Below are 15,164 nucleotides of genomic sequence, written 5' to 3' on the forward strand. Positions count from 1 at the left end.
TGGCATCCATCGGGGTCTTGCCTCTGTCCTTCACAAGCAGCTGGATTTGAGGTAAATTACTGAAGTCGCCAGGCCTCAGTTTCCTTACCTATATAATGGGGTAATAAAACTTTGCTCTACAAATGCACAGAAGACCTGGCACTATGCACATCACAAAGGAAAATTCAGAACTTTTATCCATTTCCTTATTCAAATGTGGTGTTGCTCCAATTACTCAACACCTAGAATTTACTTTTATACGTTGGATGTGTGTGTGTGTGTGTGTGTGTGTGTGTGTGTGTGTGTGTGTGTTCAGCCAAAGGTCAATAGGTTTCAAATGTTTTTGGATACAGAAACAAAAACTCTTAGGAGGAACAATAAATACAACTGGTAAGAGATGATCCTCCGACCTGCTAGGGCTCCCTAGAGGGCAGTCTGACAGTCACCGGCCAGAGGGTCTTTAGTTGATATTGCACAAGGCCACAGCAACACTCGTGCCCCCAAGTCAGCTGCGGGGCTCAGCTGCTAATAGTGCACAGCCTCACCCTCAAATGCTCGAAAGGGCATCTCCCCAGCCAAGCCTGCTAGAGCTAAATGTATTAGCAAGCCACTTCTGCTTCGAGACTTCCCTGGTCCTCCCTGACTAAGTCTCTTGCAATGCCTACACCCGCACAGCCTGATCTGCGCACACCGTATCTACTTTGTCTCTCTGTGAAGACTCTTGGAGGGGGTGAGTCACTAATCTTCATAGAACCCCACACAATGCTTTGCTGGCAGAATGGAAATCATGCCCAGTGAACGGGTCAATACGTGTGGGAGAAGACAAGTGGCAGAATGATGGGTCATGAATACTTCTAAGCACAGCCAATATGTTTGGATATTGTCTTGATGGTCTGAAACGATAACGCAAGTTAAGCATTTAAGCAAGGGTTGTATGTTAGGAATGCTCAGCTCAAGTAGTACACCTGAAATTGCACCTGCACGATCATGCCGAGGATCTTGGACTCTCTTGGTTTTGCAGAGGGAAGCTTAGGTAAGAGAAGAAAAGGCAGAGCGCACACGGGTTGCTGCCATTCCTCGGGAGAACTGCATGGATCCAGAATCCCAGGCCTAAGGTCCTACTCCTCAAACGGCATGACTTCCTTAGTACATGGGAATTTTTCAAATGGAATCATGCCATTCAGGGGCCATATTCTCCAAAACCTATAGTTCAACATTCAACATGTCTGTACCATTTCCCGAAATCGGCCTCTAGCAGATCCTATGCCAAGTGATCGAATATGACCAGGAAACTCACCCTACACCACTGGCTTAGGAACAAGCCTGACCGAATCCCACATCCTAAAGGAGAATACACAACCTCACTCCTGGTCCTGTCTCCCTCCCTTTTCCAACACAAATCCAAACCCTGGGTCTCAGCGATTTCTACATAGAAATGGTCAGAGTCCTCCACAGAAACCACAAGATGTCCGGACATGAAAATAATTGGACTCAGTAGAAGAAATTGGCTGACATTTACAGAGATCCTTCTCTGAGTTAAAGGTTAGAAAACCTCTGGTTGAAAGGCCTGGAGAAAAGTACGCCTCTGACCTCAGCGATATCCTCTGAATGTAAACAAACCTGAAAAAGTAAAACGAACCTCTAAAGCAGGATGTTTTATAAAGTCCGAATAGATGTATGATCACTTTTAAATTCTTAAGGCGCAGAACTCAAAATCTGACCCCGCTTGGAGTTCATTGCCAGGCCTGCTGTTTATGTCATGATGTTTGATCCATGTACCAAGGGACAACTCTCCTCCAAGAAGTAATACTTATTAAACCAGCGAGCTGAGTAAGTGTGCTCATTTTCAATTCAATGCAATAAAAATCCATGGCGTTAAATCACTGAACCTTGCATGCTTTTCCCATTTCATGTAGTTGCCACAGCAAACGACTCACCAAAATACTCTTCGTTCGTCCATCTGCTCATCCCTGACTCACCCCGTCCGTTCTATTCATTCACATTCGCTGAACCCTCAGCATCGTGTGCCCACCAGCCTGGTGGGGCGGGGAGAGGCGTGCCCCCTGCGGTCTCCGCAGCTTGAGCTGCACGTGAGCTCGCTCTGCAGATCTCACAAAGTGTTCCGCGAACAGCAAGCGATACCTATTACTACTGCCGTTATTACTATTAGCACCGTGGTCGCTCATCGTGCCTGGGGCGCACGTGACTCATTTGCATATCTCCCGCGTGCACTTTCTGTTTCCGCAATAGGATCGGAAGCGACTTCACTGGTGATGTGGTAGGTTCAGAGCTCCCAGGTCCTGCCTGTTGCATGATGCCCTCTTAACATCAAGTGCTCAGGAAGGAGCTGATTATTTTCCGGAGTTGAAGCCTATGAGGAGCAGGACCCCCTTTCATCCCAACCTACAGCCCATTTCCTTCTTCCCCACCACAGTCCCCACTTGAAATAAAAACCCTGTTACCATGTTTGGAAAAATACCTTTTCCATCTAGACCCAATCCTGGTGATGAAAGGGAGTATTAATTGACTCCTAAGAAAACATAAAAGGAGACACTGTTCCTTGCTGACACTGAAGACCCTTCTCTGAGGTATCCAGTTGGACTTTGGGTAGACCCGCCACCTGCAGCTGTGGGCACGGCCAGTGCCGAACTACATCCCTTCACTTAATGCTGAGCTGCTCAGCGCTCGGTGACTTAAACATTTCTTACCTGGATTGTTTAATTAAATTCAGGTATGGTTCAGGGGACAGCCAGAGCCTCATGTCGTTAACATAATGAGAGTTTTTGAAGTTTTAACGGTAGCAGCCTATTAGAAATACAATTATGATTTAACTGGAAGCTTCATAAATTGTAGGAGCAATTTTCTAGGCACTGAAAAAGTCAATCATTACCTATAATGAAGGGATCAGAAGCAGGGTATAAGCTTCATTTTCAGGTCATCAGTTCATACAGCCAGTCTGCAGGGCCTCACGGGACCGTGCTACAGGCAGGTGCACGCACACGACGCACACTCAGGCACACGGACGCACGCACACACACACACACACACACACACACACACACACACACCAGGATGAGAGGACAGGCATTGCCTCAGTCCATTTCTACAAGGGGATGGAGAGGTCAGTTCTGCAAAAACTGAATCACAAACACTGCCTTTTGCAGGTTTTGTGATTTGCAAGTAAAATCAGGGTGAATGTAAAAAATAGGAAAATGGTAATTCCCAGTTATGCATTTTCCGGGAGAAACTTCAAACAGAGCTGCTATGTAGCAGGAAGACACCCACGCTCCCACTCCTGGAGCTCATGCTGATGGGGCCAAGTCCAGGAAGTCAGCAGGTGGGCCGCAGTAAGGCAAAGACGGGACCTAAGGCAGCTTATAGAATGATTAGCCCAAGAAGCCTTATTTAAGAATGATAGCGTCTATAAGTAATTGATAGAAAGTGTTCATTCTACAGGAACAAATGTAACATTTTCATGTAGAAAGATGCCACCAATGACAAGCCACCGGTTGCTGAGTGCTCCAGTCAGCGCTGACGTCCAGCTGCGCCAAGCCCAGGCTTACCACGCACCCTGACACTGCCCATTATGCTGGACATCTGGAAATGTGGGCAGCAGACCAGCTCCTATCAGCCCCAACCCCTAGTCTAACCTGCATTCTCCAAACTCTGCTTGGCATTCCAATCAAAAGACATCTCTACAAATTATAGAAGTGATATAAGAACACAAAACTCCAGAGTAACTATTAGACAAGAGGAGGCCTTGTCACTATCATCCCCGATAGGAACTAACCATGGAATGAGATCAGCGTGCAGGACCCAAGTTCAGAACAGGACAGAGGAGCGGAGGCTGAGACAACTGTGTGCAGTCGTACATGCACGCATGAGCCGGGACGTGAAGGAAGAGCAGAGGGGAGAGATTGTAAATGTGGGAATCGCCATGGCTTTAGACTGTGCACGGCTTGGCACTAAAATAAAAACTTAAGAAGGGGCGCCTGGGTGGCTCAGTCGGTTAAGCGTCTGACTCTTGATTTCAGTTCAGGTCTTGATCTCAGTGTTGTGAGTTCAAGCCCCATGTTGGGCTCCACGCTAGGCATGGAGCCTGCTTAAAAAACAAAACAAAACAAAAGAAACATAAGAAGTACCTAAGGGATCCATGTCCTACCTGTTGGTGACATTCTTCTTGGATATATGTGATGCCCCATACAGACTTGACCTAATGAACCAGCGTTTCTATGGCAACCATCCAGTGGGGAAGGCAGCCCAGGACCCAGCTTCCCACGGGATGCACTTACTTGTGTCCAGACTCATGGGCAATGGTGAAGGCCAGTCCAAGACCCGTATCTTCATTAATTGTGCAGCTGCGATATTTACTACACATTCCACTTATGGGCGCAAATCCTACAGGGCGTAGAGATCAAAAGAATATACAGCAGTGTTATTACAATAAAATAAAGAAAGAAATCTGAATGGGAAACTCTTGGACAAGCACATAAGGGGTTCTTTGCAATGTGACTGAAGGGGACCTGCTCTCCACATGGACAATAATTCACGGCTCTATGTGGTGTTCATGTTACAGGTTATAATTGGGGTGGAGTAGAAAAGGGGATTCCCTATAGACGGACAAGAATCTCTACCTTTTTATGTAAAAATCTGTGTTCTCGGAAGCCTGAATAAAAGAGTACTGTAGCGCATGGGTACGTCAGGAGGTCCCCAAGACCAGCCCAGGTCCAAGGATTCGCCAGAGGGATTCCTAGGACTCAGGCTTTGTCATACTGTCAGGTAGAGTTTCGTACAGATGCCAGAGGATTCAGGACAAAATCAGTAACGAGAAGGCGTGCAAGGGGAGAGGCTTGGGGGAAACCATGCAAGAGTTTCCAGAGCCTTCTCCCAGTGGATCCACACAGGATGCACCTCACTCCCCCAGAAACACGAGGCAGGCTCATTAGAGACTCAGGACCCAAGGATTCTTATCCGGGGCTGACGGCATAGCAGCCCTGCGTGGCGTGGACCCAAACTCTAGACTCCCAGAAGGAAAGCAGATGTCCCGTGGAAACCCCATTATCCGTACAAGCAAGCGGTGCAGGTACAGTGAGCCTGTGAGTCATCAAGCAGTGTGCGGGAAGCACCCTGAAGTCTGGTTCTCAGAGTCCAGCCAGGGCCCACCTTGTAAGCCGGCCTTTCCAGGAACAAGCAATCACAATTAACCTCTATTTGACTGAGCTCTAGCTGACGAAGTTCACAGAAAGAAATGCAGAGTTAGAGAAAATGTTCAAGAGAACCCTGGTCAGTAGCACAGTGTGCTTTACACTATTTGGAAAAAATTGATCAAAGTCCTGCCTCCAAGATATGCGCAGCCTCACAGACATGTTAAAAAACTGCTAAGATTGCAGTATTTATGAAGCAAAGGAAAAATGGAGAATATAATATCACTATAACATCTCTGCAAACGTTCATAAATGTACTGTTTCTAAGCCACAGAATGGGACATCCTTGAATCTGTTCACCTCGTTCTGGCACATGGGAGAAGAAAAGAGAGAAACTCTTTCTTAAGTTAAAAGAGACAGGAACTCTTGAATGTATGAGGGACCGTTCCTTGTGAAGTCTTCACTTTGGGTGAATAAACACACACACTTATGCTTGGCCAAAGTACTGCCAGGGAAGCACATCTGTGCTTACAGCTGTATTCAGCAGCGGCTACCACCATGGATTTGCAATGAGGGGCAAATCCTCAATGTCCTGGGCCCCCAAGGGTGCACAGCCCACACAGGCTCCTCAAAACGCCGTGGGAGGGTCTTACCCAAGGTGTCACAGGGCTCATTCTTCCAGGAACATATGTCCAGGCCCGTCAGCAAGATGGCATGGTCGTGGCGCGTGCTGTCTTTGCTCATCAATCCAGACTGCCACTGGCAGAAGCTACTTAACGTGTGGTCCGCATGGTGGCTTATCACGAGCCCCGGCTGCACAAGACAGACCAAGACCCCCATGACAACAGAGAGAAAACACGTCACAAGCCAGTTGTTAACTTCACTGTCATCAGCGTGTCAGTAACTGGGATTTCAACTACACAGATGGGTCCGGATGGTCTATAAGCTGATAGACCCATTTCATGGATTAAAATCCAAAGGAGGGTATCTTCTATAAAATGGATTCAGGGTGGATACTTCTGTTCATTTCTGTAGTTCTGTACAAAAACAGCTGGGATGTTGTTAGCTGACCCCGAATGCATTTTCAATGCCCCAAGAAAGATGACTCCCCGTGCATGCAAGGTCTGCATCAAAATCTTTGTAAAACACTTTGTAAACTTATATAAGGCAACAGAACCATTTATATGTGGTTTTGCACGTGCACAAAAACACACCTAGATGGTTGATTTCATAACCAAGCTGGGCACCTGGGATTTCTGATTTATAACTCTTACCATTTATCATGAGAGTGTTAAATTAAGTCACTTTCCTACGGAAGCAACATGCTATGAGAAGGGGCAGGTCAACTGGTAAAGCTCTTTTTCTAGAAAACAGACAGGAGCCAGAAGGAAACTATGCAGGATACATCCCACCAGATGCATATATACCACGTTCTAACACAGCAACAGCGAAGTGTCAGGGGAATTCAGAAGTGGGGGGTCAGGAACACCCACCAGAGCAGGCTGCAATGAGTTATTTGAACTTTGTTGCTATTTCTTCCCGTGGCTCCAAGCCAGGTTAAACAGCGCGATTCCAGGACAACTTGAGTAAAGCGTTCATGACTAGATGTTGGGTTGAAATGTGCGTTTCTCGCTCACTGAATAGGTTTTCTCCTTCAGTGCTTATTTCGTCTTTGCAGAGAGTCAAGTGCACCTAAGTCTACTGCTGTGCATCAGCACTGGGACAGGCCTCACATTCTTCAGCAGGTGATTTCCAGGAACACCGCATTAATCACAGTTAACCCAGGTGTACGATCAAAAGATAACCTCGCTTATTCTTTGCAGCTTGGATGAATTCCAAGGTGAAACCGATTTAATACAACGAATAATTAACCTGTCACCTGAGACGCCCTGCCAGTTGAGCAGCCCCTGCCCAGACGCTCACTCACACAAAGACAATGAAGCTGCATCTTCCTGACCACTCGGGCTAGAAACAGGCTTGCCCCTGCAGGCCCCCACTGTCTAGAAAAAGAGCAACACCACAGAAGCTCCCCTTCTGGAGGCATCTTAGGTCTTATGAGTGATCTCAGGTTTCAGCTAAAAAAATTCTGTGTTATAAACAAGAGAACCATAGCTAACGGGGGACCCCGCTAAGATGTCAGCAAGGGAAGCTCACTCCTCCGGTGCGGAGCCAGCGATCAGCTTGGGGCCAGGCAGAAGCGAGAGTCCTGCATGGTTGAGATACCCCCATTACCTGTGCTACAGAATGTGCATGTACAACCTCCCTGTGAACTGAAGTGCATGCCCGTGCATTTACACAGGGACGCTGGGATGGAAGCAAGGAGACGCTTTTACCCACTGCGACCAAGATCCGCCATAATGAGGTGTTTGGATGCAATGAGAGACAGGCACGTGACATTCCAGAATCTCTATAAAAACACAATCCTGTGACTGAAGCTGGTAGGGGCTGTAAGTGCAGTCAGGCTTAGGAGGTGACAGAGGAAAACAACAATGCCCCACAGCACGATTTCACTGTAGGTTTTGTTTTCTAGCAAAGAGCAGAAAGGGCTCAGTTCCACCTGGGAGCCTAAAAGCTCACGTTGGGGAGGTGGCTGAAGACACACTGTGCACTTTGTATCCACAGTGCGGGTCCCACACATACGTTTAAGGCAGCTCTTCTGTTCTATTTTCTCTTATGCCTACTAAGAGAGTATTCCTCACTACCTCTGCACACACACACACACACACATGCACGTGCAGGCGCACACACACAATTCAAATAATCATTAAAGGAACCGATAAGAAACTCATTGCATTAGACACAAAACATTAAACACTTTTGTTCCCAAGTGAGAGAAAAGTCAAGAATCCACAGAAGGATCACATTGAGGGGAAAAAAAAAGCCTCACTTTGCATTTATTTTTCTGGGAGGAAAGAAGGTGGCAGCTTCAAAGGCAGATTACCTGTTCTTCCTCTAGAAGGATCAGACCTACAATTGCAATGTTGATGTTTCCTCCTATCGTTCCATCTTTGAACAAAGCAGACACCTGAAAAAGACGGCAATTTTGTCAGGCCCCACACGTGGTGCCATTTCCCCCATCCCCAGAGTCCTGCCAGGGACGGTGGGTCCCCATGCTCTCATGACACAGCAATGCCGACTTTCTTATGCTGCCAGACGGACAGGCACAGAAATGTCTAAGGGCCAGGTAGAGCAAGTGTGGAATCCTTATTGCGGGGCAGGCAGCCAGACGGGACGCCAGCAACGACACCCACGTTCAGGGGTGCTGAGGTGGAATGCAAAGTGTGTTTTCCAAAACATCGTCATCCCAACTCGTTTTCAAACCACACTCATGTGACCTGGGATCTTGTCTTCCGTTATTTACGTGTTACTTAGTCACCCATGTGGGGTTCAGATGCTTCTCATCATCACAACAGCTGTCAATCTGGGACACGGGACATTTTACCCAAGATGGTAGCCTATAAGTTTGTAGATTTTTCTGACTTTGTAGATAAAATAATATATATTCAGTATTTAAACTTTAATGTTCCTAAAGAAGTGGGTATTTCTGTATAGCCCTCTAAAATCACACATAAGCCGATTTACTGCACTAAATAGTCTCAGCATCCTCTTATAGATTTCTAGTAAATGAAAACATTGACCCACCAAAACATGCCCCTGGCTCACAGAGAGGGCCAGACTGTTTCCCCTCCTTATAGTGTTCTCTGAAGTTCTGAACACGGCTCTTTAGGTTTGGAGCACAGTAAGAGTGAAGGAGTCACCAGAGATAAAATATCTCCTGCATGTGAGACATAATGCACATACCCCATTAGGGGGAATTACACATGTGGCTTCAACAAGAAGGACTCTCCTACCATGTTGAGTATGGTCAACACGTAGGTGGTGATATTTTCGTGGCCGTGGTTCTGCATCATCTTTCTGTCGACCACCACCAACGTCTCCACGTTCAGCTCTTTGTTCCTATGGGACTTCAGGAGAGAGCGCTTGTGCCGTAAGCAAGACGTGTACTCGTCAGGCAGGATGAAGTGGTCCTCCTTGGGAGGCTTGGGCATGTCTATGGAGGGGATGTTCCGAGAACAAACGAAAGCAAAAGTCGTACCCCCAAACCAGCAATGGAACTTGTTATACAGAAACTGGATTTGCAAAATGAACCTTCATGTATGAACGATATAACCCTTAAGATTTGCGATACAAAACTTGTACCAAAGTGGGACTTGAACTGTAAATAAATTTCACGTAACCTAGATGTGATGGAAGCCATCACTGTGTCTCTCTCTGTGTAATTTTGTCCGGATTTAAAACAAAGAGAGAGGACCCCTAAGCTCTCATGTTCCAGCCACAGAAGCACAAAGCTCAAAGACCACTGGCATAAGGTTTCAGGACGGGGTCTCTGCAGAACATTTACTAACAAAGCAGTAGAACCAAAAGTCACAGAACACAGCGCCATCTTGCCTCGTTTGCTTATTTGAAAGATTTTAATGGCTTGATTCTTTTTAAAGCCGATTCCCATGTCTGGATGCATAACTGGTTTGCCTGTCGTGTTTCAAATGGGTTACAAACTATGTGACACAGATCCACTTCACGGCAGAGCTGAATTTCCTAGAAAGCACCCTAAATATTTACCTCATTTAGTTACAAGACAAAACATACTCTGTCCTCTTGGAGCCATTTAAAAATAGTTTGGGCATTTATAATCGGTAAGTTAACACTGTGTTAAAGGCAATTAGGTTGAGTGGATGCCTCAGAAAAGCTTTTCATGTCAAAGTAGACCTTAAATTACCCATCGATCTAGGTGGCACTAATTCAGAGCTATGCCAACTCTATTCACGGACTGTGCAGCTAGAAGATGCTATTTTGTTTGACTGGTATCCACATCCGGTGCAATTTATCTCTTTGCTAAAATACTCTCCAACCTAAATGAACCCTGTGGAAGATAATCACAACTCTGGCCAAGTTATTAAAGCACTCATCGCATGCCACAGATGTTGGTAATTTGCAGAGACATGACTCCACCCTATGAGCCGTCTCTACACCCGCTCCAGGTACAGATGGGGCCACTGAGGCACAGGGAGGGAACGTCCCTTGCTCACAGTCCCTCCCTAGAAAGTGTCAGAAGTGGGTGTCCAATCTGGCAGCATGGTACCTGAGCCTGTGGTTCAGCTTCACCCTTGATTTTAAGCAAATCAGTCTGCCTTTGAGGGCCCCTTCCCACAGGTGCCTAAACATACACCCAGAAATGCCCATTTTCTGAACCAGAGACTCCAGTGGGAAGAATCTTTGTACGTGTGAGCCCCACGGAGGCAGAAGGGTGGGATTCCTGCAGGGAAGCGCAAAAAAAAAAAAAAAAAAAAAAAGCCCCGTGAACAACATCGAAACATCCACGCACGGGGTACAGAGGTCTCAAGGATGACAGGCTTCAGCCTGGAAGCAGCATGCGCCACTTTTGCCAGTCACATGGCCCCCGGCCACGCACAGAACTGCCATGTGCCCAGCAGGGAAGGGGCAGAAATCTCTGGCAAACCAAACCACACCATATGGATCACTAATGTCTTCCAAGAGGCGCTTTGTGTCCCTTTCCTTCTCACGTCTGATTATGACCGCCCGGCCACGGCCCCTGCCGCCGACCCCTCTGCTGCAGCCTGTCCAGGCAGCCCCAGGCAGCCAGTGCTGATGCTGACACCCTCTTCCGATACCCATTCCACCTGTCTCCCTGACTTTCCAGACTCCTGTTCCCCTCTGTTTGCTTCTTGCTGCTGACTGAACCCCCCGACTTAGTCGATCTGGGTTTGAGTGTTTCACGTGAATGTAGCATAAGGCTTTTATCTACAGGACAGCATGAGTTCAGACGACACACAGGTGCTGACAGTTCAGTAGTACTTGCTGCTCTTATCGCCGTCATTTGCTCTATTCCACCTGCAACACGACAGTCTCCATTTTAGGGTGCTGGCTGCAGCAGCCAACGAAACAAGTGGTGAAGAAGGGCTGGCAGAAGACGGGTTCATGGGGGGAAGTTTAATGCATCCAGGGGTGCTGGAGGGGAAGCTGAGGGATGTGAGAGAAATTCCAGGAAACACTGCCCTCCCATTCCTGAACTGTGAGAGACTCCCACATAAAATGTGACTATCACATCACCTCCTGAGTGCTCACTACACAACAAAGGACTTCCACAAAACGGTGGTGATAAATTGTGGGTAAATTAGGTCATGCCTAGCCTGTCCTTTTGATGTGGTGGAGCAGAGAATATAAATATGTATGGAGATAAATTACCTTGCAGAAAACTATGTGGGCTTTCATAAATCTAGACCTCAAAACGATAGAATTACTGAGCAGACATGCCAGGTTCTTTTGAAGACATCCAGTGGATTCTGCATTTCTGGGCAGTATGTCATTTCATCTACCCAGGGAATGGTTCTTTTAAACAAAAAACCTACCATGATCTGTCCAACCACCATGAGAGACAGTGCACAGTGAACACACAGACGATGGAATCGTTACGTAAGTTTAGCAAAGACGGTCTGTTAATTCTACCTCGTAGGCAGACTATTCTGAAGAACATTTAAAACATTCCACGGGCTTACATAAAGGTCTGAATGGGTAAATGCGCAAAAGGAATCGCCCTTACATACATTTCTTGCGTCTTCCACAGAAATGCTGCTTTGGTGGGTGCCGAAGGTTGGAGCCGCCACGCAGGTGTGGATTCCCCATCTCCCGATGCCTCTCGGTCATGACGGCCTGGGGAGGCCCCGGAGCCCGCACTTCTGCCGATCTCTTGTACAGGATGTGGGAGGGCGGCCCAGCCCCGGTGGGGTCCTGCAGTCTCCCCGCTAGGTGTGAAGGAAGCGGCTTTAGGAAGTAATCTGCTTCTTGTGTTCTTATCATGCCAGACTGGACACAGAGAGGAAAAGAGAAAGTGCAGTTATACCATCTGACCAGAGGACGCCCCCTCTCCCAGCATCACCTCTTTCTTACTCCTTCACAAGCACGCTGTTCCCTCCAACACCTGGGCTGGGGATGAGGCTGGAGAAGACCCATCGCTGAGCCTTCCCATCTGCATCCGCTCAGGAAGATCTGTGTGCAGGTGTTCCATGACGTGATGCCAGGAACAGAGGGAGCTCCCAATACACTAACAGGGGGGGATTCAGACCACATGATGGAGGAGAAAGCTCACCTACACAGACTCAGATGTTAGTGGGGGTACACGGGAGGCCCCACACAGGAAGAGAACATTTCAATCCTAACAGAGTCATTTGCGCAACTCCTTTCAAACTTGAATATTTTGCGACACTTGATGTAAAAGTGTAACTTAAGAATGATCCAGAAGAAAGCACAAGAGAATTTACTGAAGTTATCAGGAAAGTCTTTCTCAGCAAGGTATCATGGAAAGAGGAAAAAAACTAACTCATAAAAACACTAAAAATGTCTGCAGAGTAAACACACCATAAAGAAAACTAAAGCAATCATAAAGGAGGCAAACTTGAGGGACTCCTTTTTACCTTTTAAAGTGACAAATATTTTCAAAACTGGTAATAACCAGTGTTGGAGAACCCACACAGCATGACACTCTGGAAAAACGCCCCCTGGGGCAGAGCCAGGAGACGGGCTGCCACGCCTCCCGCCACGGCTCCCACCACGTCCAAGACTCTGAAAGTGTGTGATCAGTTCTAAGGATTCAGCCTTCTGGAATTCTTACCAAGTGCTTCTTGTAGGCGCTTCTCCAACACTGACCAGTGAGTATGACTGTATATTGCAGCATTGTGTGCAGTAACATGAATGTACAAACAAAAATGATAAAAATAAATAAAATGTTTACCAATTAATTCAGGGTAATATTTTTAAAGCATACCTACATATTCGAAGAGTACACAACATTAAACAGATCAGATAATTGTGTGCAGCTGATAATCATAATTAAATATTTTGTCTCGAGTTCCTGCAACTTGGACCAACATCGTCTGTATGATAGATATCTCACTGAAATCTCTGACTGCAGTTCTGTGATTCTGTATTAGTCTCCTCTCGAGGGTGAGTTAAATAGAAAGGTGCGACGAGGGGTGCCTGAGTGGCTCAGTCATTAAGCATCTGCCTTTGGCTCAGGTCATGATCCCAGGGTCCTGGGATCGAGTCCTGCATCGGGCTCCCCGCTCAGCGGGAGGCCCGCTTCTCCCTCTCCCACAGCCCTGCTTGTGTTCCCTCTCTCGCTCTCTCTCTCTCTATCAAATAAATAAATAAATAAAATCTTTAAAAAACAAAGAAAAGAAAGAAAGGTGCAGTGATTCACTTCTGATTCCAAGGTAACCTGGCTAGGAAGTGGAGCATAAGGATTCCAACAAAATCAGAATAGGCTCAGAATCTGCCCATTGATGATTTTTATTATAAGAATTTCCAAAAGGGATTAATTTTTAAAGTGTATAATAGGCAGTGTGATCCCAACTGTTTCCATTTTAAAAAGCATGATCTGCACTTAGAGAACCTTCCCGGGGTAAGTGAGAGTCGCCGATGGCAGTGGGCAGCGGTCTTTGGGGCAAAGGCCGCGAGAGGGACCCACTTGCATCCCCCTCAAGCTTTTAGAATCCATTGTATTCTCACATAAATAATGTCAGGGGCATTGCTGGATTGGGGATTACAGACGATTTTTATTTATTTATTTATTTATGTATTTATTTTTAAAGATTTTATTTATTCATCTGAGAGAGAGAATGAGAGAGAGAGAGCACGCGAGAGGCGGGAGGGTCAGAGGGAGAAGCAGACTCCCCGCTGAGCAGGGAGCCCGATGCGGGACTCGATCCCGGGACTCCAGGGTCATGACCTGAGCCGAAGGCAGTCGCTTAACCGACTGAGCCACCCAGGCGCCCTACAGACGATTTTTTAAAACTCTTTGTAAATGTTACTCCATATTGCCATGATTGGAGAATACAATTAGTTGTTCTGCACAACTATCCCACAGTCGCTTAGACCTCTCTGTTCCTGAACTACCAGTATTACAATCCCGCTGATTTTCCCCAAAGTCACTTTGATAATTGATGACACTGAGCGAGACACCTAGTGACTCACAGAGGCTGATGCATGCGCACCTGTTCTAAGTGTGCCTCTGATTTCGGAGCCTGAGTCTGACTCTCACTTCGGGGCGGTGGGTTGCTGTGTGTTCCTGCCCACCAGATGAGATTCCGTGTCGGGCTGGGCCACCCATGTGAATCTGAATATCTGCACGTGGTGGGATGTCAGGCTTGGGAAAGCACTTCTGAGATCTCGGGACAGGGACAAACACAACGCTCAGGAACAGGAGGGTTGGGGGTGGGAGAGGGGACGTTTATCGGACGATCATAGATTAAGCATTGGCCCTGGAGTTCCTGAGGGTAAACGTGGCCAGTCATCAAGGAAGTCATCAGCACCCTGGGGGGCAGACCTCCCAGGGCCCAACTGCCACCTGGCCATGGAAAGGTTGAATACCTGGGATTTACAGCCTGCATCACAGAGGGGGAGGAGGTTACCCCTGGTGCAGTGCTCTACATGAGTAACCTGGGAATCTCTGTGTCCTCTAGAACTCTACCTGCTCAACTCCGTACGACCTCGCTTGAAAGTTCACAGTTTTATCAAGGAACAGACAAGCGTGAAAGGACTTAACAGCTAGGGCCAGTGAGGTTTCATCTGTTTTGCATTTAAACTAACCCTGAAATAACATGAGCAGTCACATGCGCTCACTCTTGCGTAATAACAACACCCAAAGAGGTTTTCCACCTTTGAAAGTAACCAGTTCAAGTATTAAACGTAAAAAAAAAAAAAAAAAAAAGAATTCTTTTCTCACCTTAAAAAAAACCTTTTCTGACATGTAAACTACTCCTTGCCTTTCATACCCCTGGGAAGACCACCAGCTCCTTGAGAACATGCAGTCGGTGTCAATCGGCATGCCTCGCTGGAGGCCCCGCTGACTCAGAGCGCGGCCAGATGAGCCCGACACCCAAGCACGTGCATCCAAATCCGGCAATGCTACCTGTCTGACCTTCGACAGTTTACTCAGCCTCTCTGTGCTGTGTTGTCCTGGAGGAA

General features: G+C 47.0%; 1 protein-coding gene across 1 annotated transcript in view; it reads right to left on the reverse strand.

The window, feature by feature from the left end:
• The window catches only part of ADAMTS16 (ADAM metallopeptidase with thrombospondin type 1 motif 16), a 141,459-nt gene that overhangs the window by 91,686 nt on the left and 34,609 nt on the right, over positions 1–15,164 (reverse strand). Inside the window, exons 4-8 of the mRNA XM_028122664.2 lie at positions 11,747–12,005; positions 8,975–9,174; positions 8,065–8,148; positions 5,777–5,936; positions 4,272–4,377 (exon numbers count right to left, since the gene is read on the reverse strand). Of these exons, the coding sequence (XP_027978465.2) occupies positions 4,272–4,377; positions 5,777–5,936; positions 8,065–8,148; positions 8,975–9,174; positions 11,747–12,005 (809 nt within the window). The remainder of the gene's footprint in view (positions 1–4,271; positions 4,378–5,776; positions 5,937–8,064; positions 8,149–8,974; positions 9,175–11,746; positions 12,006–15,164) is intronic.

The sequence above is a fragment of the Eumetopias jubatus genome, unplaced genomic scaffold (genome assembly GCF_037043125.1).
Source record: "Eumetopias jubatus isolate StellerSeaLion01/CBP00866 unplaced genomic scaffold, mEumJub1_p1.0 scaffold_5, whole genome shotgun sequence".
Classification (NCBI taxonomy): Eukaryota; Metazoa; Chordata; class Mammalia; order Carnivora; family Otariidae; genus Eumetopias; species Eumetopias jubatus.